Source organism: Vitis riparia, chromosome 10, assembly GCF_004353265.1.
Source record: "Vitis riparia cultivar Riparia Gloire de Montpellier isolate 1030 chromosome 10, EGFV_Vit.rip_1.0, whole genome shotgun sequence".
Lineage (NCBI taxonomy): Eukaryota > Viridiplantae > Streptophyta > Magnoliopsida > Vitales > Vitaceae > Vitis > Vitis riparia.
The window spans coordinates 1,297,897-1,320,552 of record NC_048440.1 but is presented as its reverse complement, the minus strand read 5'-3'; the positions used below and the strand labels follow the sequence as shown (position 1 = coordinate 1,320,552).

The 22,656-nt window shown below is 33.5% G+C and overlaps 2 protein-coding genes and 1 pseudogene across 4 annotated transcripts; 1 reads left to right on the top strand and 2 right to left on the bottom strand.

Annotated features, from left to right (window-relative positions):
• Positions 1 to 11,459: 11,459 nt before the first annotated feature.
• LOC117923866 lies at positions 11,460 to 13,326 on the top strand (annotated as a pseudogene).
• Positions 13,327 to 14,409: 1,083 nt separating this feature from the next.
• LOC117924366 (GEM-like protein 4) lies at positions 14,410 to 19,078 on the bottom strand. The gene is made up of 7 exons (XM_034842980.1): positions 18,327 to 19,078; positions 17,718 to 17,925; positions 16,601 to 16,757; positions 15,557 to 15,777; positions 15,368 to 15,448; positions 15,003 to 15,277; positions 14,410 to 14,912 (listed from the first exon to the last, which is right to left on the bottom strand). The coding sequence occupies exons 4-7, from the start codon at positions 15,651 to 15,653 to the stop codon at positions 14,709 to 14,711; spliced, it is 657 nt and encodes a 218-aa protein (XP_034698871.1). The 5' UTR covers positions 15,654 to 15,777; positions 16,601 to 16,757; positions 17,718 to 17,925; positions 18,327 to 19,078; the 3' UTR covers positions 14,410 to 14,708.
• Positions 19,079 to 19,133: 55 nt separating this feature from the next.
• Positions 19,134 to 22,410, bottom strand: LOC117924365 (UDP-N-acetylmuramoyl-tripeptide--D-alanyl-D-alanine ligase-like). 3 transcript variants are annotated; one of them, XR_004652761.1, is made up of 5 exons: positions 21,524 to 22,410; positions 21,192 to 21,292; positions 19,511 to 20,115; positions 19,338 to 19,431; positions 19,135 to 19,225 (listed from the first exon to the last, which is right to left on the bottom strand). XR_004652761.1 is itself a non-coding variant. In XM_034842979.1 (4 exons), exons 1-3 carry the CDS (start codon positions 22,376 to 22,378, stop codon positions 19,539 to 19,541), a joined length of 1,533 nt encoding a protein of 510 aa, XP_034698870.1. In that variant the 5' UTR covers positions 22,379 to 22,410; the 3' UTR covers positions 19,134 to 19,225; positions 19,511 to 19,538. The 3 variants fall into 3 exon arrangements, 1 of the variants encoding a protein (XP_034698870.1); XR_004652762.1 differs by having other exon boundaries at positions 19,338 to 19,408; XM_034842979.1 differs by lacking the exon at positions 19,338 to 19,431 and having other exon boundaries at positions 19,134 to 19,225.
• Positions 22,411 to 22,656: the final 246 nt, after the last annotated feature.

The window sequence follows — 22,656 nt, the reverse complement described above, 5'->3', positions numbered from 1 at the left end:
CAAAAACTCCACATAATTTCTCCTTGTCCATGGGATGGAAATTTGCAAAATCACCAAATAATTTTTCTAACCCTAAAATCCCCAAATTTCCCTCAAATTTTGCCTTAAAATTCCCAAAAAATTCCTCACTCTTCTAAAACATCAAATGAAACTCTAACCTTCAATTTGGTCGAGTTTTATTCTCCTAAAATTTTCCCAAATTTTCTAAAAGATCAAAACAAAACCTTAACCCTCTTTCCCAACATGTTTCTACCCATTATCGTTGAACTTTATGTTTTCTCTTTGATGTCAGCCTTGCATTAGCTTCCTTGAGGGAAAAGGGCTTCAACTTGGAGCTTCATCAATTAATAGGGGAAGAAACGATCGATGGGGGAGAAGAGACAGGGGAGAGAAGAGTTGCAGATTAAGGTTAAAATGGAACGACCCTTTTGCCCTCACTTATTAAGAAAATGACTATTTTGCCCTCAATCACGCTAAAAGCACATGCTTTGTTGTCCAAAAAAATAATGTCATCTCTAAAAAAAATGTACATTGCATGCAATTATAAAGGATGTAAGGTTCATTGCTTGATTTTAAACTTGAGGGAGCAATATACAAAACACATTATAGGTTGGGGGGTAAAATGTAATAAACTCATAATAATATTATAACAAAATCACAAATTATAGTTTTATAAAATATATATATTTTATTAGTGTATATTATAAAAATATGGATATTAACATTGTCATAAAAGCATAATTGATTTTTTTGTGAAAATAAAAAATAATGATTTTTAAAATGAATTTTAAAAAATAAAATTTAACATTTTTAACATATAAATTGAGTCAAATTTTTCATTACATGCATACATTTAGTACTCAATTATAGATAACCTATTTTGAAATATTTTGATTTAATCTTCAATTAATTATATTGGTTTTTTGAGTTTTAAAATATTTTTTAAAATTATTAAATTTATTAATAAATTCAATACAAGGTGTTAATTGATTTGAAGTTCAATTCTCTATGAAAAAAATTATAAAAATATAATTATGTGCCAAAAAAAAATAAATAATAGTCATTGTGAACCAATTTCTATCCATAAATTTTTTATACTAATTAGTTCGCTATTTGAGTTTAAAATTATTTTTAAAAATTACCAAACTTGTTAATGATTTCAACACATTAAGTGTTGCCTAATTTGAAGTTTATTTGTCTAGAAAAAAAATTGGAAAAATATGATTCTGTGTAGAAGAGAAACAATGTAGTCATTTTATACCCATTTTTGTTAATAAATTTTTGGTTTTAATTCAATCAACATTCAAGTTTCAAGTTATTTTAAAAAACTATTAGACTTTATAGTAAATCCGACATATTAAGTCTTGCTTGATTTGGAATATACTGTTTAATGAAAAATTTTCAAAAATATGATTACATGCAAATAGAAAACTAGCTAAGTAGTTCAAAATAAATTTTAGTCTATGACTTCCTAATGTTATTTTGTTTCATAACTTTCTAGTACTAATTAAATCGAATTTTGAATTTCGCATTGTTTTTAAAAATTAATTAATTTTATATATCAAGTATAATTTGATTTGGAATTTATTTACTCAATGAAAACTTTTTAAAAAGTTCAATAAAATTAAATAAAAAAAAAAAAAGAAAGAAACATGTGTAGTTCATATGTTAAGATTTTTTATATTGTTATTAGGTCATAAAGAGAGAAAATGAAGGATATCATCTCTAGTTTTATTTGTCATTTATGGCCTACTTTAATTTCTCTATGTTTGCCTTTTGTTTTTAAAAACTAGTTAAACATCTTCTACTCATTCTCTAAAAACTATTCTCTTTTTCACGTTTGTGTGAAACCAAAGTATGGTTAATCTCGATTTTGATAATAACAAAATAAAATTTGAATCTAATGGTTTATCCTAAGTGTGCTTAGGCAAGAAGATTTAAAAAATGGCGATCACAAAGATAAATTAAGTCAGAGGAAAATCAAGAAGCAAAAGACATCTAAGAAAAGAGTTTTCAAGAACCATTTATCTAAGATTTCTTTATAAGGTTGTTAGTGCACTAAGATCATACATTTTATTTTTATTCTTGCATAAAAAATCATTCTAAGTGCTAAATTGTTTTAAGTTCTTTCAAAATTAATGATTTTTTGTTTTCAATTAAAACCTTAAGTCAAATTCTTTCTAAACTTGCATTAAAGGTTTAGCGAAGCTAAACGTTGGTTGTTGGAGGTTCTGGACCTTAGAGGAACCAATTAAGTTGGTTGAACTCAATAGGTCAAGGTGCATTTTGCACCCCCCACTATTTGGGTTGAGCCCTAGAAAATATGGCATGATGTAACAAATTGAGATTCATTTATAAATTTATCTATATTTCTTGGTTTCTTATTTACTATCCCATATGCATTAATTGGTTTTTTGAGCATACACGCTCACATTACTTGCGTTATGCATGGCATGAATGCATTAGAAATTGCATAAAAGATTCAAGTCATGGGTTCCTTATAGAGGGATGGCTTGTCTTAGCCATTAGGATTGCTTTCCTATGGTGGGTGTACTAGTGTGTGTGTGATGCACACTGGATAAGACTTATAGTGAATCATGACGTAAGACTATCAATTGTCATGATTTATCATGCTACTATACTACATAGACTCTCAACCTTGAGAGAATATTGAGGTTGTGTCAAAGTCAACGAGAGGTTTTGACTTGAGAGTGAGACTTTAAGGTGGTCGCATATCCCCTTAGAATAGGTCACTGTTAATGAAGGTTGGTGGCAACAAGTATTCTCAATAAAGACACCATGATATCTCATGGATTAAGATAATGTGTTCTCTTGGGTGATCTAGAAGACATGTGATCTAAAAGACTATGGTTAAGCATTTCCTTTAGTGGAAATTTGATACATGCTCCTTAGAGTTAGAGTATGTCGATTGATCACATAGTAAGTGGGATTTGTAACTCAAGGATTGGAGAGGTAATCTTGATGGATGATAACACTACCTGGTTAAACTACGAACACTAGTTCATGGGGACTCTACATGCATTGGATAGTAGGTCGTGGACCCGAACTTCATCTCATTATTATTTACATAGAGTACTAAAGTGCAGTTGATTCTTTGTAGTAGGATGTTGAATCAATTTCAAAATTGGATTATGAGGGGATCAAGTACAACTATGAGTCCTAATGGTCCTTGCTCTGAGCTCATATACCATAATGACATAGTTTATGAGGGTTGGATTGGTTTTATACCCACTCTTATGCATACAGGCGTTTTGATAATTATGCAAGGTTGCATAAGGGATAATGAACAAGGGCTCTAGATTGGGCTAATTGATTAATCAACTGTCTTTATGAGGTTAATTAATCAATTAGGACCAAATTTGGGCTAGATTAAGTGATCAAACCCATATGGGCTCAAGTCATTTAAGCCCAATAAGGGAACCCTATAAATACCTCTTTAGGGGTTGGGTTTTCCTAATCACTTTTTAGAGATTCTTCTTTCACTTCTAATGAGAGAAAGAGAGAGAGAGAGAGAGAGAGAGAGAGAGAGAGAGAGAGAGAGAGAGAGAGAGCTAAGCATCCTTCTTTCCAAAGCCCACTCTTTGGGGTGCCAAGATTGTGGTTAGAGTAATTGAGCATACGATCTTGGTTGTATAAGACCTCCAAAGTTTTCAAACATCTTCTTTACCACATAGAGTTGATATAAGAAAATCCAGATCTAGGTAAAGTTTTCTTTAGCCTTTAATCTAGATTCTTGAATGTTAAAAAATGTATTTTTTGCGTCCATTGCTTGGATTTATACACCTTAGGATAAGTTTCATACACCTAACTTGAACTTGGGATAGGGAACATGGAGATCTGAGTTTCACCTCACCCACTTTTAGTAGCATATGTCCAGCTAGTTGATGGAGAGCCTCAATAGGTTAAGGGCCGGTTGAGTTCCAATTGAGGGCTGGTTGATATTTTAACCTCAAACAAATCACTTTTCAAAGCATTAAATGATAACGATTAGTGAATTGGTCAAATCGGTTGCTCGACTAGTCAATCCCTAAATTGTGTCTAATGGCTAGTTTGGGCTTTCACCTCTTATAAACAGGCTCTAAGCTTCATTCTTTTGTAAGCTTGACATTCCAAAATCTTTCTTCAATATATTTGAGCCTTGGAGAAGGGTTTTTAATGCGTTTTGCTTCAAAATTGCATATCCATTTAGTGCACCTCAATCTTATATTCATTTGAGCTTAAATTATAAGAAATTCTGGATTATTTCGTTCCCTTGCCCTCGATCAATTAGGTGCATGCAAATCTTTTAAGCTTTTTTAGCTCCTAGCAATAGAAGCACAACAACATTTAAAACATATTTATAGATTTAAAAAATGAGATGATATGCACTTACCAAGATTTAGATGTTCTCGGATCAATTTCTTATGGTGAAGAAGGTTACCGAATGTGTAGTAGTTGTCGGGATCTTGTGAACCTACTGATCTTCCACACAATGACTCATTCTTTAATCTTGGCATTGAGATGGTAGAAATCTCTTTAAGGTTGGAGTTTAAGGAAATCTCTCTCCCTCTAGAATGTACAAGAGAAAGTGAGTGGAAGAAAACTAAAGCCCTGACCCTAAAATGGGTATTTATATGCTTCCCATGGGCTTAAGTGACTTGAGCCTTTCGTTGACTTGGTTCACTTAATCTTGCCCCAAAAGGATCCTAATTGATTAATTAACTCAATAAAGTCCAATTAACCAATTAGCTTAGTCAAGAGATATCATTTACTAACTCTTGTGCGACTTGATTAGAGCCAAATTATGTGCTCAATTAGCATATAAACACTATGATTTATGCATTATAAAAGGCTTGAACCATCAAAATTAACTCAAATTGATGTCAATAACCTAGTTATAGATCTAATTTCTATTTTTACGTAAACTCCAAGAGATGAAGAAAAAATGAGAAGAGCAAAAGTAATTTTCAACTAAGGTAAAGGAATGGATCAAATATGCATAAATGAGATACTCGAGACTTATAAAGCATAAGAAGACCTAAACAAGGGCAAAATGAGTGAGACATGGCTTGAAAAACGAGGAATGAACATTATGGACAGAGTTGGAGAGCAAACAAACACAAAAAGGAACGTTGAAGGACACGACTTAAAGTTCAAACATTCGAATTGGAACTAAAAATCTAGGAGCAACATATATTCTAAGTTTGAAGTAAATCTGGAGCATTTCCCAAAGAAATTTTTGGGCATGCTATATATTGTTTTGAAGCTCAATAAATCAGGAGTCCAATGCTTCAAACGATGTGCAATTCAAAGCTGAAACATGAAATATATGAGTAATTCAAGAGAATTTCATAAAGAGAAACCAAAGAAGTGTTAGTTTCACATGTTTTTGCAAAATTTCCCATGAACATGCGAAATGAGCTAGAGAGCTTATTGATGCAGCAATTGAGAGAGCAATGGGAATAAATTTTGCATGACCATGCAGATTTTTGTATGACCATGCCAACTCCACCATAATGATGTTTAAATATTGTTAATTTATTTCTATTTAACATTATCATGTGAAATTGGTGATCCTCGTGCAAAATTAATATTTTTTTTATTAAAGACTCCCATGATTCAAATTTTATAATTTTGATTGAGAGTCCTTGATTTGAAAACAAGATTTTGCATGTTCTCTAGGATCTTACCATGTATCAACTTAACTTTTGGCTTACAAATAGAACATTACATTTCTTTTTTAGGAGTTCTTGGATTTTTTTTGAGAAGAAATGCACCAAAGATTTTCTTGGTTTGTTTTATTTCTCATTTATATTATTGAATAAAACATTGTTTTTGATTTCTTTGATTCAATAATGGTTCTTTATTCTTCTTTTATGGATTGTGTAAATGAAATCACCACTATGGGAAGTTAAAAAACCCATCTTGGAGTGTGAAACATGAAAACCTAGGGTTAGAGCCAAGGGAAATCAATGGGTAAGATCAAACTAAAAATGAAACAAATGAAGGGTTGAGGAATAGTAAACAAAAATAGAGACATCATCTAAGATTGGTTTTAATTAGGAGATGACATAATAATCAATTCCTTTATACTATAGAATATTGGTAGTTCTTGATCCCTAGTTACATGAGGTTTTACTATTGTTATCTACCATAAGACAAATCTTCAGAGTAGTAAAGGTCTAAATTCTAGACTTAAAATTAAATTTCATATTCATTCATCTATTTGGTATTTTAGTAAAAGAATGAATGTTAGAAGTTAGGATATAGATACAACCCTTAGTTAGGGAACTTAGGTTGATCTAATTTGACCTCATATTTTGAATATCCTTTGAATAATTAAAATATATACCCTTGTTTAGCGTAATGCTCTATACCTAAAGTTAGATTGTAGAACCCTTAATCTTGAATCATTTAAAGTAGAAATCAATAATTCTTTTGCAATTTAATTTGATTTATTCTAGTAAATTTATTTATTTTATTTAAATTGATTTTACACAATCTCAATTCAAGAAATTAGCTAAAAAGCAATCATTTTGATCTAGTTTAATAACTTTAATAGGTCAGTCCTTGAGAATGATGCCCAGAGTACTACAACAACCGTAGTGACTCTTTCTTTGATTTTTCTTAGTCATAGTGAGTAAAAAGGCTTAGTATTTAGGATAACAAAGTCGTAGTTACAACCTTGTCTATTTATCAAAATGTCCTTATATACATAAGTGAACCAAGAACTAATTCAATCCTCATAAACTATGCCATCAAGGAATATAAGCTTGAGCAAGGACCACCAAGACCCATATAAAAATACAAACTCCCTCAAAATCCAATTATGAAGTTGATATAACATCATACTATAGAGAGTTAATTACAATATATTATGTGAATGTAAGAAACAATTATATGTGAATATAAAATAAGAACAATATAAAGACAATTGCATATAATATAGGGAAGAGAATCTCAAACTAGCTGTTAGGCACATTTGGGGGTCAATCAATTAAGATCTGGTTCAACTAATTCACTAGCCGTTAGCATTTAATGCTTTATCAGGTGACAATTGGGGCTTAACCGAACCTCGATTTAGAAAGGTCTAGCCTCGACTAGAAGAGCAATCCTTTTGGATGAAAGAGAAGATCTCTTCATCCCTTGATTAGTCCTTAATCAGGAAGGTAATCAGTTGACTGGTTCCCTAATTGGTTGAGTTAGTTGAGTCTAACCTTAATTGATTAGACTCTTTTTTGCTCAACAACCATTTTTTTTCAACTCAAAACCTTTTAAACAAGTTTAAAAAAATGTTTAGCACAATATTTTAGTTGAGAATAGGAAACCATCCAATTATAAATTTTTTTAAACAAAATAACTCTTAAATGATTTTCAATATAAAACAAATAAAATAAAATGCATAAAAACCTAGTGCACCAATAACCTTACAAAGAGATCATAGGAAACTTTGGTATTGAAAGCATTTCTCTTTGAGGTTTTTTTCTTCCTTTTTATTTCGCTTTGGCTTAGTTTTGTATTTGTAATTGTCGTTTTGAAAATTTTCTTGTCTAAACACACTTAAAATAAGACATTAGATCTAAACATTGTTTCATTATCATCAAAATCAAGATTAACTAAACCTTGGTTTCATAATAATAATTGTTAATAATAATTTATTTAAAATGAATTTAAAAAAAAATATTAACTTGTAAATGAGGTAAGTTTTTCATTAAATGCACATATTAAAAACTCAACAATGAACAAAGTATTTTGGAATGCTTTGATTTACGTTGTAATTAATTAGATTGGTTTTTTGACTTTCAAATTATTTTTTAAAATTATTAAACTCATTAATAAATTTAATACAAAATGTCACATAATTTGAAGTTAATTTATTTAGAGACAAAATTTATAAAAATACTATTAGGTGCAGAAAATAAATAATATAATTACTATGGACTAATTTTTATCCATAAATTTTTTTTATATCAATTGGGTCATTATTTGAGTTTGATATTATTTTTAAAAATTATTAGACTCGTTAATGAATCTAGTGTATCAAGTCCCCCTTAATTTAAAGTTTATTTGTTAAGTGAAAAAAATAGAAAAATATGACTATATGTAGAAGAGAAACAATAGATTCATTGTAGACCAATTTTTGTTCATAAATTTCTAGTATTAATTGGATCACTATTTGAGTTTTAAATTATTCTTAAAAGTTACTAAACTCATTAATGCAAAATTTTAAAAACTAAAAAAAAAAAATAATAAAGCTAAACAAAATATCTTTCTTCTTCTCTCTTTACGATCCAATACTAATATAAAAAACATTCAAATATGATATTCCTTTGAATTACACATGTTTTTCTTTAAAAAAAATAAAAAATAAAAAATTTCCTTTAACTTTTGAAAGTTTTTTTTATTAAACATATAATTTCCAAATCAAACTATATTTGATACATCAAATTTATTAATTTTTCAAAATAATTTGAAACTTAATAAATGATTTAATTAGTATTAACAAGTCATGAAACTCAATAATATTAGAAAGTCCTAAACAAAAATTCATTTTGAATTGCTTGACTAGTTTCCTCTTTGCATATAATTACATTTTTGAAATTCCTGTTTTACTAAGCAAATAAATTCCATATCAAACAAGACTCTATATATTGGATTTGTTAACAAGTCCAGTAATTTTTTAAAATAAATTGAAATTCAAATAGTGACCCAATTCATATTAGAAATTTATGAATAAAAATTAGTCCACAATGATATATTATTTCTTTTTTTTTACACATAATTGTATTTTTATAAAAAAAAAAAATTTGCTAAAGAAATGAACTTCAAGTCAAGTGACACTTTGTATTGAATTTATTAATAAGTTTAAAAATAATTTAAAACTCAAAAAACTAATCCAATTAATTGAAGATTAAATCAAAACACTTGAAAATACTTTATTCTTAATTAAATACTAAATATGTGCACATAATAAAAAAAATTTCACTCAATTTACATGTTTAAAGAGCGATTTTTTAAATTTATTTTAAACAATATAATTAAAATTATTATTATTAAGTTTTAATAAGAAAAAATCAATTATGATTTTATGAAGATGTTAATATCCATATTTTTATAACATATACTAAAATAATATATTTGGTATATTATTATAATATTAAGATTTTATTATAATATTATTATTCATATTTACTAAAACACTGTTATTTTTTTATTTTATTTGTAATTAAAAAACTATTTTCATTTTTGACAAGAAGAATTAAATTAAATTAATATTATATAAATTGAATTAATAATGTTTTAAAAAAAAATTAAATTAGAAAAATTATTTTTAAAAACAACTTATTCATACAAGTTTTTGAAAAGATTAAAAAAAATAATAAATAAATAAAAAATCTTGTCACACACCCTTATTTTTATAAAATACTAAACGATAAATTTTTTGTTTTTTTAACTTAAAAATGGGTTTTAAAAACAAGGAATGAAAAACATGACCAAATAGACCCTTAGTAAAACACTTGTCACTCACAAGAATATTATGTTTAATGATTTTTGGTATTGGGTTGTGGAGAGAGAATAAAAAATATATCATATTTAGTTTAATTTCATTTTTATAGTTGTTAATGCATTTAGGTGTAAGGTCTATGTCCTAATCCAAGGCATTCCCTTGGAGAGATCAAACAAATTGTTTGACCAATAAGTCATCTTTTGTACATGCATTATTATAAGTTTCGATGAAGTAGGCAACATGTTGTTTTGGATTTCCATTTTCATTGAATGATTGAAACTTTGGAGGTTGATAACCTATGACATACAAAGGCTATCAATTCTCTTGGTGTAAGGCTTAGAGTACATGAATGTACTTCATGAGGATCCACCATATCGCGCTTTGATGGTGTTAGTTATCATGTTCAGAAGTTGTTGGATAGATAGTGACATCATCGAGGTAGATTCAATAGTTTATTTCCCAGCTTGCACCGACTTAGACACAAGTGGTGCATCACTTGGAGACTTGATCCCTATAGGGTGAGTGAGTACTTGACTTAACTCAATTGTGTTTTGCACTTGTGCCTCAACCTTGCTCATGAGAGAGGCTATTTGCAGATTTTTCTCTTCAACAGTCTTGGTGAGTTTGGTGATGACATGAGTCATCTTTGCTAATTGTTCTTCTATGGATATAGTGTTGGTTGTCATTACCGGCATGGTCATCGAGAAGGAAGAAGTGAAAGAGCTAGACTAGTCGGAAGAGTTGTCTTGCTTTGACACCCCAATTAGTGAGCGAGTGCATGAGTTGGCATCAATTACAAAGTAGGGAGGCTTATCCCTAGAGTCCTTTAGTGTTGAATGACGTGTTTCCTTATTGTGAGAACCTTGTCCTTTTGCCTCTAAAGAGGCCAAAGTGATGACTAATTGGTAAACGTTGTGTCCTCGTTGTTTTTAGCAAATGAGTGTGCTGACTTGCTAACTTTCTTGGTGGTGCAATAGTCAATTTCACTTTGTTATGAGTCGCAAGGCTTGTAGACATGCTACGTGTCAATTGGGTAATGACAATCTTGTTATCACCTTTGTCATTATGCGTAACTTGAACTTTTTTAGATGTCATCATCTTAGTAGTGATCATTTTTTTTTTTGCAAAAGAGATGAAAGGCAAAGAGGTCCCACCAAGCGTGCCAGAAATTTCTAAGCATAAATTTCGCTAATAGTCTTATGATGTAAGCAAAATAATAGGAAAAATATGTGAAACAAAATATTTATAAATTGTAGGGTACAATCTTTTTGGTAATATTCTTTACAAAAGAATACTTCCTTTTAATTCTTTCACCTTGATCACAATATGGAAGACAAAAACGATGTTTTCTTGATTTCAAAGATCAATCGAAGGCTACAAATGACTTATTCTCGAATGAACTTGTTGACGGCGAATATCAAGTGTGTAGAACTTTTATTCGTTTCTTAGACTTGTAGCGAGATTTTATGAAGCTTTTTCTTCTTTGTAAAGCCTTTTTTCATGTGTAGAGTCGTTTTTATTGATTTGAAGTTTTTAAGGGTTTGTTGATTGTTCATGGTCACTTTCTTAGGGATTGGTACTGAGAATTGAAGATTATGTAGGGGTTCGATTGATATTAGTATTAAGGTTTTGAAGGATTTCTTTGATTGTACATCGCGGATTTTTTAGGGTATTAAATTGAGAATTGGAAGAAGGTTTTGATGGTTGATTTATGATTATTCATGGTGGATTTCTTAGGGCTTTGTATTAAGAATTGGAAAGTTAAGTGTTTTGATGGATGTTGAAGAGATCAAGTTGTTTTATGTTAATTGATGATTAGTGGCTGTTCGTGATGGATTTCTGAGGGTCAAAGATTTAAGGGGTTTCTCGATGTTGATATTGGGGTTTTGAAGGTTGTGTTTGGTGCAGCAAACTTATATGTTCTACCTATGTATTTTTTTGTGATGTAGCCATGGACATCAAGCCATCAAGATTGGTTGGAGACAAAGACAAAGATAAAAGGGGAGGAAGACATGTGAACAACATGGTTTGTTCCTTTTGGCTCGTGGGAGGTGCAACAGAAACCCTTTTAGGTTCCTGCACCAAGACTTGCCTCAAAACGCTCACTATCAAATTTCAAATCAGTTCCGCAAAAACTGCTGGCAGAGGAATCCCGACTCTGATTTGAAGAGTGCTTCAACTTCAAAACTCTGCAGAGGTCATCAGGTTCAACAACTCCAAAGTTTTCATTAGCTTCAAATCAATCCCATGGAAACAACAGGGAGAGGAGTCTCTATTCTAAACAGAAGGGTGAATGGGACTCAACTAATCTAAGGTGTTCATCAAGTGCAACAAGAGCAGGAAGTAGCTCTGGAAATGGAATTACACAAAAAGTAATTGGAGATGGGGTCTGCAAGTACTGGCTACATGGAAATTGTGTGGAGGCAGATAAGTGCCGGTATCTCCATTCATGGTTTAAGGGCCATGGGGTTTTTGAGTTGGCCGAGCTTAATGGGCACATCAAGGTACTTGGTGCAGTAAATTTCTTGATCACTCCTTATACCTAGTGTGACTTTCTGTGTCCTGCTCTCAGGAATGGTAATGATTTGGTACATCATCTGACGCCTGTAAATGACTAATGGAGTCCAACTTCCAATCCTGCTTTACAACCTGAAAATGGCAGTGTGAAAGAATGTGCACATTTGAGTCCAACCTCTTTTTTTTTCTCTTTCACTATTTCAACATGCTGGGGTCACACTACAAAGTTATATCTTATTTTTAATTTTTGGTGCTGCAGAATGGCACTATATATGCATGGAAACCCAAAAAGGAAACCAATGCATTTGAGCTGGCTACAACATTGGGAGGCGACAATGGTGCTGTGGTTTCGCTCTCAGTAGGTGGTGGGAGGCTATATTCTGGTTCCATGGACAATACAATAAGAGTCGGTTTAATTAAGCTCTTTTCTGTACTATTATATCATTTTTCTATGCAGAGTGGTTTGGAAATATGTCAGCTTGAGTTTTTATAACAAGGGTGTTTATTTTATCATTTCCAATTTTGTGAAAACTGAAAAATTGTCGAAGCTATACAAAGTATGTGGATTGGAAAAATAGCACTTGAAAACCAGTTTCATTGAGCAACTTCAGCAGAAATAGGTTCTGATTCTTGTTTTGGTTTAGGTTTGGTTTGCTACTGAAGGTGGCAACTTGGATGTGACCTATACACATAATGAAGGACATGTAAGTTATTGTCATTCATTTCTTTTTATATCTTAATTTATCAAGGGAATGTGAGCAATAATGGTGATATATCTGTTATATTCTGCTTCTTGTTACAGGGTGTGCTTGCTCTTTTTGGTATGAACGTTTCAGAAGGAAAACCAATACTGTTGTGCTCTTGCAATGACAATTCTGTTCGGCTATATGAATTACCATCGTGAGTATAAACATTACTTTTTACGTTGTATTTCTCTTCATAAGTCCATTATTCTTCCTTGCTTCTTGGTGGACTAATTTTATTTGTTATGCCATAGATTCACCGAGAGGGCCAGGATATTTGCAAAAGAAGAAGTCTGAGAAATTCAAATAGGTCCTGGGGAACTTTTTTTCACTGGGGATGGAACTGGACAAGTTGATGTTTGGAAATGGCAGGCGGAGCCAACTTCATTGGCATCCTGAATGATGGAAGGCAGCTGTCATCTCCAGAAAGCCATTCTCTGTTTCTTGTTTTGTTCCTTCATGTTCATGATATTTCTATTGAAAACTGTATAGAGGCTTTTAGTAGGTTGTGAATATAATCATCGACACGAAGAATTCTTACAAACTGTAAATTTGTAATCAGCATTCATTCAATGAAAATTCATTGTCATATTAGTATTTCCATTTTCAACTATTTGTTTTGGGGGTCACTCCTAATTTTGCTTGAATTGTTCCTAGGTCTTGCTTCATTTACCATTGCTCCCAAGTCTTGCTTGGAATCTAGTGTTTGAACCACTGTATTTTTAAGAGTTGCAGAAAAATTGTGGATCCAATGTTGGGGTGGTCAATACTTAGTCCCACCTCTTTGTTGATAAAATATGAAGGGAAACATTGTCCTCTTTGTTGATAAAATACACCAATGTTTTAGTTAAAAACTAATGAGGTTTGTAGGTGATGTTAAAAAATTTTATGTTGGTTTTGACATAATCTGGGAGTTCTTAGTGCTGTAGCATGGCTGACGGAAAAATTTGACGTAATCTGCCTCTCCAGCATATATCAAACCAGGATTTGCAGCCCTTAAAGTGTCTATATGGCCTGCTGTATATGCCAATTCCAGCCCTGTTAATTTGAAGTTTAGACACTCATGGGAGCAGTTGCCAAGAAGAATGGAAACATAGGTATTAGTTACAGTCTTACAGACAATGACAATGGTAGCATTACCTTCTATTTAGGTCTGGGCAAGAGCAACTTCAACAAACTTACGGAAGGGTGTGGAGGAATGATTACTAGTTGAATTCTTCTGAACCCTTTTCAGTCTCAGGGAGAACTTGTGAATTCTAGATGTCTAAAGGATGAGGATGTTAAATATTGTTTTGAAAGATCAAAAGCCATGGCTACCAGTGAACTACCCTAGAGTGACTGATTCTATCTACTTATGGAAAAGCAACGTTTAAAAAAATGCATGTTTGGAGCTTTGTTGGGCTCTTGCTAAGCATATCAGCAGATGAAGCAGAGGGAAGAAATGTATTGGCTTGAACCGCTTTTCTTTTATAGTGGATTCTAGGCTTGAAAGATTGCTTGTTGAAGATAATTGAAAGCTTTCTGATAATTCACAAACCCCATAAAACTCAAGTCAGAATCCTTCAACAGCTTCTTTTTCAACGCTGAAAATTTGCATGAAAACTATCGTAATCCTCCAATTTGAGGAATCCTTGGCCCCAAGCTCAACTTCTGTTTCACAGTTCAGATATCTTAGCCCCCAATCTTACCACAGTTTCAGCAAATTGTGTTTGGTTGTTGAGAACCCCAGGGAGATGAAAGATTTCATCTCCCCAAGCTACTCAAGTACTAGCACAATTATCACTTGGGAAGAACTTGTTCAATGACTGAGTAGAAAATAAGGGTTGAAGAATTGAAGATCATTTCTCATTAACAAAAAAACATATTTGTACAAAGCCTTCAACTGTGCAGAGCTTTATCAGGTTTGTGTAAATACATTTTTTGAAGCAGGAGGGAAGAACTTATTGGATTGAATCACCTTGGACTGGATTCTGCACTTGAGAGATTGCCTGTTGAAGATAGCTGAAAGCTTTCTGGTAATTCAAGAATCCCATAAACCAGAACTCAAAGTTATCCATAGTAACAATTTCCATGTACTTTTGAGATGGCTTTTTCATATTCTCGCTTTGGTTGGCCCTCTTAATCTTTCTTAGTGGGATAGAGACCTGCACAAAAGAAAAAGAATTTACTTAGATGTCCAAAAATCATGGAAAGGGAGATGGATTGACATAGAGAGAGTTAGGCGAGTAACCCACCTTGTAATGGATTCCAACTAATTCACCATTTGGAGAAGAAAATTTGATTGATCTTTCACTACAAAAGGCAACTCTTTGAGTGGAGATAAAGAGGAGGCCAGCTATAGGGCCTGCTGTTGTCGATAAATAGCATTGGGAAACCTTCAATAGCTTTTCTCCTTCTCTAGCACCAAAATTTTGCCTGAAAACTCTCTTCACTCCCCCAAGTTGAAGAATCCTAGCCCCCAAGCTCAACTTTCCCTTCACAGTTTCAGAGAACTTAAGCCCTAATCTCACTGCAGTTTTATAAATGAAAGATGGTTAAAATCAGGATGTTCACAATTCTTAAATAAACTGCAGCAAAAAAGAAACAGTTACAAACTTACCATGCTCTCGGACTCCATCCACAACATTGTCTGCCTTCTTCCTGCTGTTGTTCATCCTATAATTCATTGAATTCATTTTTTCTGCAATTTCAAGACAACCCCATTGGTAAAACAACTTCCATTTTGAAGTCGTTTATGACTAAAACTGATAAGCAAAGTGAAGAGCAAGAGACAGAGAGAGAGTTTTACTTGGGATGACTGCCCCAGATACATTTGAAGGAGATGGCTTATCATATTGGCAGCTGACTGGGATTCCAATAATGTGTTCTTGGAGTTGGTTCTTCATATTGTTAGAAGTGCCGCAATTCGGTATCTGTATCTCCAGCTGCCTTGTCAGTTATCTGCAACACGTAAGTCTGGAACACTCTACTTTCAAGAGATTGAAGAAACACTTTGAGGTTGATCAAAACCTGCAAAATGCAGGTGCATTTAAAGGGATAGAAATAGTGGGTGTGAATCTTCAAGTTCTAGTTGATGACTCGTCCATTGCTCATCAACATGAATAAAGGCGCAGTTATGAGCTTTTTGAAAAAATGACCTTATTTAAAAACAGTCTGAGATGATGTGTTCGGCCATTTCTGAAAAGCTATGGTAAGAAGGACCTATTCTTCTTTTGTTCAATTCCCCAAGATATCACAAGAAAGGTGTATTTGGTTAAATACAGTTAGACACATATACATATGTATTATATATTTGGTCAGCAGTTCAATTATTCAATCCTAACAGGTACCATATGTTACTTCTTTCTTTAAGCTGACTCAGAGAGTATGTGAAGATGCATCTTTTTGAGCTGGCATTTTAGCTTTTTGATGCCAGACCTCTTTTAATTCTATATGAAAAAGGGGAAATGAGAAGGCATTTCATCAACCAAATTACAAGCTAAAAGATAAGACATTTTAATGGTTTCACAGAGGAAGATTGAAAATAACAATCAAACTAAACAGCCTCTTTGTTCTAAAAGGTTGAAAATGGAATGGTACTCAGACAGAAGTTCTCAGGAATTGCCCAGGCATTAGTGATTCTACAGCTCAAGATGGAGTTCACTGCAATTGTGGAACAACCAGACCTGTTTTAGACCAAAAAAAAAAAAAAAAAATAGAAGCTCTTGAGAGCTTAGATTCACAGAAGAATGATATTCTTGGAGATTTCCCATCTGAGGAAAAGGAAAGGCCCTTAAAGAAGCAACCTATGAATTCAAGTGTTGATTAAAGTGGTTAGAAAAGGGAAACTCACTATTCTTAAACCTGATAGGACCAGCTTGCCATGTGCAATCTCATGCTTCTTCTCAGTCTTTTTATCTTCTCTTTTATCCTCATCCTTAGAATTTAAGGAAAAGGGGTGGTAGACCGGGTTGATTAACGATGCTTCACCCTTTCCAAATGTCAAGTCTCTACATTAAACCACAACAAACTTTAGAGTCCAAGACCTGCGTTGAACAATACATGATGAATGATACAATGAATCTTTCATTTATCACAATATCCAAGGGACCCAGCAAGTTTCATAATGAATCATTTATCACCCACAAAATACTGATGCTGTGGATTTTGGTAGACCATTGCTTGCTTTAAGGGATCTCCAGCAAGATTCATAATCCTAAATCTCAGTGAGAACTTGTGAAGTTTGGAGAATCTGGAATGAAGAGGGTTCAGGAAAGTTGGCACCAGTAAAATAATAGTAAAGAAAGAAATCATTGAAATTTTGGTCTTTTGTAAGGTGGTGGTTAGCATTGCTTGAGGGGAGAAGCTAAATCAGATCCTATGAATTTTGACACAAAAATGAGACACAGATTGGTAAGCCTGGAACTAAGAGAAAACCCCACCGAGTAATAATGGGAACTTTTTTGGAAGGCATGTCATGTTAGCTACTGGAACAGCAGGTTCACTTTTATTTGGGACTTGCCATTTATGGAAAAGCAATAAAAGAGAAACTCCCTGTCCATAGGAAGAGCCAGCTCATCTAACTAAACTCACCAACTTGAAAAGCAGATAATTCTAGTTAAATTCAATAGCAAGCAAGTAATGCTTCGGTATTTCCACCAGTAGGCTTAGAATGGACACATAGAAATGTATTACATTCATTACAAGTTAATAACACCAATTACAGACAAAAGGCTTTCCATAAAATGCAGAGACAAATGCACAACAGCTCATGGCATTCAAGTCCCTCAAGATATCATCAAAGTGGAAAACGAAATAAATACACACATTAACATGCTGGACAAGAGCAACTTTGTTTTTCATCAACTGTTTCACCAATTGCAAAGTTCCCATAATCATAATTGAAATACAACTCATTGGTCTTAAGGTAGCAACATTCTTCCATCAAGTCCTAAATGAACATGCCATACCAGCTTAACATTCCTCCACTCAAACTGCCAGGTGAATATCATGAATACCCTGAACTGGTATGAATAGGGGACTCCACAGAGCAATTACAGACTGATAGCCTGTATGCATGTTGTCATTTCAATGAGACCAGATTAAACCTCAATTTAGATGACAATACAACAGGTTTCCCCTGTCTCTTCATGCGCTGGTAGCAATAATCATCACAGCCTGATAGACACCAAACAACTGATAATAGTCAGGCAAGTGATATGCTTTAAGCCTCACAAAGATAACTGTCAAAAAATTATCATAACTAATTGATTCTCAAGAAATGAGATGTCCGCCAATTTCTGTTTCAAGGGACAACTGACACACTATGTATCAGATGACAAGATTGACCCTGTTGTTCAATATCCAATTATTACATTGGAATTGCTACTTGATTTTCCCTAGTCCTCTATGTGGAAAGGTGATGAGATTGCTTGAGATAGCTATCAGTGGTTTGGTTTGCCGCTGGTAATCACAATGGTCACCAATATCTCTACCCAAAAGGTAGAAAATGAACTCATGTTATTAAGACCAAGAAGATTGACTAATTGACCTTGGATTGTTTGATGAAATGAACTTACACTGCAGTTGACAATCTGACACAGTTTGATGCTTCCTGGAGACAATGAGACTTGTCCTGAGGCAAATCTGAATCCCCTCATGATTAGAAAAACCTGGGGATATTTTCATGCAAACTTATTAGAAAATCAAAATGCCAAAGGGCAATGCTGCCATCAAGTGGAGGAAATTATTAGTTCTTACAACTGCCATAACACAACCATGAAAAAGGAAAGTTTCACTTAGGGGTCTCATGATAATTGAAGTATCTTAGTTTGAATATAGCCCTGCTCCAAATTGACCCTTGGCACATCCAATTGAGCCATCAACCAATAATTGATTGCACACCCCAATATGCAAGTGTCTTAAGTTCGTATGCTATTGCCTCACCCTCATGTTAATAAGTTCTTTAGCTATTTGACATCGGTGGTTTTCATGTAAGAGGAAATTGCTGCCTGATGTTAAAGAGAGAATCAGGCATGAAAAAAGGAGAGATTATGGTATGAAAGGCAACTAGGGAGAAAATTACATCAAAGGGAAGATGGTTGGGCTGGGTGGAAACATGGCACAACAGGAGCAAGTGGTGAGTGGGTAGAGTACCTCGGAGGCAGGGTAGAAAAGGAGTCAGCATGTGGGTTAAAGAGAACTTTTGGGAAGATCAAGTGGAGGGGTTGGGAGTTTAGAGCCTCTTAACTTTGCGACATGACACTCAGAGGGAGGTGATGGGACAAATGTAGAAGGCTGAACTTTCCAACAGCTGAACCCTTTAAGCACCTATTCAAGACCACTTATCTTGCCAGCTTTTTTTTTGTTGCAACATAGCATGCGTATGACAAACTTCTGAATTACTCTCAAGATTGATATGGTTCGACAAAGCCCATAAATCTGCCTTTCCATGTAAATGTTGTTAGACAAAGTAGTCCTGCATTTATTGCCATTGAAATAACCCAAAGGTTAGAAAAGCAGAAGAATTATTGAATAAGTGAATAGGCGACATCAGTAAAACCAATCTAAAAAGTATAGATGTAACTCACATTTTATAAAACATAGCATAGTAGTTTTAATGTAACAACTGAGGTTTCCAGTTAGTCATCTTGTGTGACAGCTTTGTTTTGCACAAAAAAAATTCTGTAAAAAGTTCTGTCAATAAATTAAGTTGAAGTTGCATATATATACACACATGCATAGTGATGAAAAGAGGTAATACCTAAATTGAGTTGATTCCTATCCCCTTACTATTCATGTGGAAAGCCTAGATTCATGGCCTTTATTGCAGCTACAACTTTTTCCATTTGCATTCCCCGACTGCCCTTCACCAAAATAACGTCATTTCTATTTAACCTTTGCACAATTTCAAATGCCAAGCTTTCCGCATCAGGTGAATATAACAAATTTCTTTCCCCAACTAGATTTAAATTCTCAGCTGCTCTAAGGAACCGCTTTCCAACAAGAGCAATTAGATCAAAATGGGAATCACAACAAAGGCTTAGCATCATCTCATGAGACAGTGTCTCTGCTTGACCAAGTTCTAGCATATCGCCAAGAATTGCAACTCTTTTTCCTTTGCAATCAATGTTTTTCAGTAATTCAATGGCAGCCTTGGTGCTAACAGGGTTGGCATTGTAAACATCATTGATAATTTTGATGCCAGTTTTTGCAACTTCAAGCTCTGATCTCATGCTAACAGGAATAAATCTCGACAATGATATTCCAACTTGAGGAAGAGAAACCCCCAATGCAACTGCCACTGCAGCAGTCGCACATGCATTCTGAGCCAAATGCAGACCTGGGCTGGGAATCACAAATTCCACCCTAAATATGGCACCAACATGTCATGTAAGAAATATAAGCATAAGCACTATAAGAATAACATATGCTAACATTGACAAAAACTTTCAGCAGTACAGTCAAAATACAGAAGGTAATTACATATGCAAAACTATTATGGACATAAATGCAGTAAAATAAAAGTTTCATGCTCTACACATATTTATAGATTATTCCTTCCATGGACATTTTTATCAGGAAAATCTGTAGAGAGGAAGCCACAAAATCCAACAAGAATCTCGGAAGAAGAAATTTGAGTAAAGCAAATGTAACATATGGCAGGGAAAAAATCTTATTGTACCATAAAAGTTCAGAATGTTTATAAAAATCAATATTTAGATTTACTATGTTCATGAATAATTAATAGTTTTGACCACACATGATAATGCAATTTAGATATATGTTTTTGGTATGAAAATAATTAGTTTGTCAAGTAGAAAAGGCATAACTTGTTCTATGTTTTATTACAAGCACTTCAAACTTTACATGATTCCTGGACAAAGTATCATATTCATGCAGGTAGGGTATTGATGTATTTGGCAAGTGCAAAGAATTGATCTTTGAATCAAAATAGTTCAAATTGAAAGTGCTGGATTCCAAGAATTTCATGTTGACCTGCTTCCAACTGGGATAAAAAATCATACACTAAAGCTTGTGCAGATTAAGTTATGATCTTAATCATACTGAGTCCAAAAGAGGATTCATGTGTGTGCTACAGACTTTCAACTTTTATAGGTTTTCAAATTTCAACTGGGATCTAACTTGCAACCTCATGGACATGTTACAAAATCTTGTCAATGAGTTATGAGCTCATTGATAGCCCTGAAATTAGATGCAATGGTTTCTTTGTTATAAATATAATTACAGCAGCAACACCAAATCATTTGCAGTACTTTATAAGATGCTAACAGAGTTCAACTATGAAGGACACAAAAACATAGCATTTCTCTTTTCACATTTCATTATAAAATGATTAATAAATTTAAACACTAGTAAATATAACTTCTCTGTATTTAATGATATTTACTAATTCAGGAGAACAATGCATCAGAAGAACTTACTTTTCATGATTTCTCTCTAGGACCACTCGAACTCCATGACCCCCATGCACTTTTTCTGCTGCAAACCGAACATCACACTCTAACCTCTGACCAAATAGCACCTGAAGCCAAGAGATTACTTCTCTATGTAATCATGGGGTAACATCTCACTAATTGAATGCAAGACATGATACAGTTGGATTTCTATAAATTGGTAACCATAACCAAATTCAAAAACCTAATACATTGTATCCACGATTGAAGTCAACTGATTCAACTAGTTAAAATATTCTAAGGCCTAATAGCATGTGAATGAAAACATCAATAATTGATCAAAATAAAGTCTCATTCACCTTTTTGACACCATGAGGAACAGGAAGGCTCATAACAAGAGGATCATCTGCATTCAGAACACACACATCCCCTGGCTTGGCTTCTGCCAAAATCTCCCCTTTTGCCATTGCAACCTCCTCTAAACTTGCAAAATTCTCCAAATGAGCACACCCCACATTCAAAATCACTCTTATGGATGGCCGAGCCATTCTTGCAAGCTCCATAATCTCTCCTCTTCTATCCATTCCCAACTCCAAAACTACAAACCCCACATTCTGAGGAATCCCAATTAACGACAAACAGACTCCAATTCTATTATTCTCATTCCCATGAGTTTGGTGAACCAGGCCTAGGCTTTCAAGAGTCAATGCTATCATGGTTCTTGTAGTAGTCTTCCCCGCACTTCCTGTTACCCCAACCAAACAGCCGTGAAACTTATTCCTTGCATAATTGGCCATCTTCTCCAATGAAGTTAGGGTGTCACCACCCATTTCCACAAAGCCCTTGTCCCAATTCGGGCAAACCCAGTTTCCAATCACTCCAACACAGCCTTTATGGCCCAATTCGGGTGTTATGAACTCATGGGCATCAAAATTTTCGCCCCTGATCGCGAAGAACCATTGGCCTGGTTCAAGGGTTCTGGTATCCGTACAAATGGGTCCTGGAGGACCCCGTTGTACAATTGTGCCATTTACAGCTTCTGCAATCTCATCCACAGTCCAGAGAGGTGAAATTCTCGAATGAGCAGCATGGGAAATTTTCCGGCTGGCCAAAACCCTTTTCTCATTGTGGGTGCCGAGGACTTTGTGGGATTTTTGGTGGAAATGACTAGGGTTTAGAGTTGTGGGTGGAATGTGAAAGCAGTAAAGTGGCATTGCAGCACGGATTTCACCTAAAGGCTAAAACCCTGAACCTTAAAAATGAAATATAATAAGAATAATTAAAGAAATAAAACAAGTACAAGAAGAAGAGAAAAGTAAGTGATTAATCCTTGCTTTCTATTCATGTAATTGGCTACATGACTCCCAGAAAAAACTAATATAGCCATGTTTGTTTATTTGATTTCAAGTACCAATTTTTATTGCAAAAAAATCGATGTTTAATGTTATTTGGAAATACTCTCCTAATTTATATTTTAATTTTAATTTTTTAA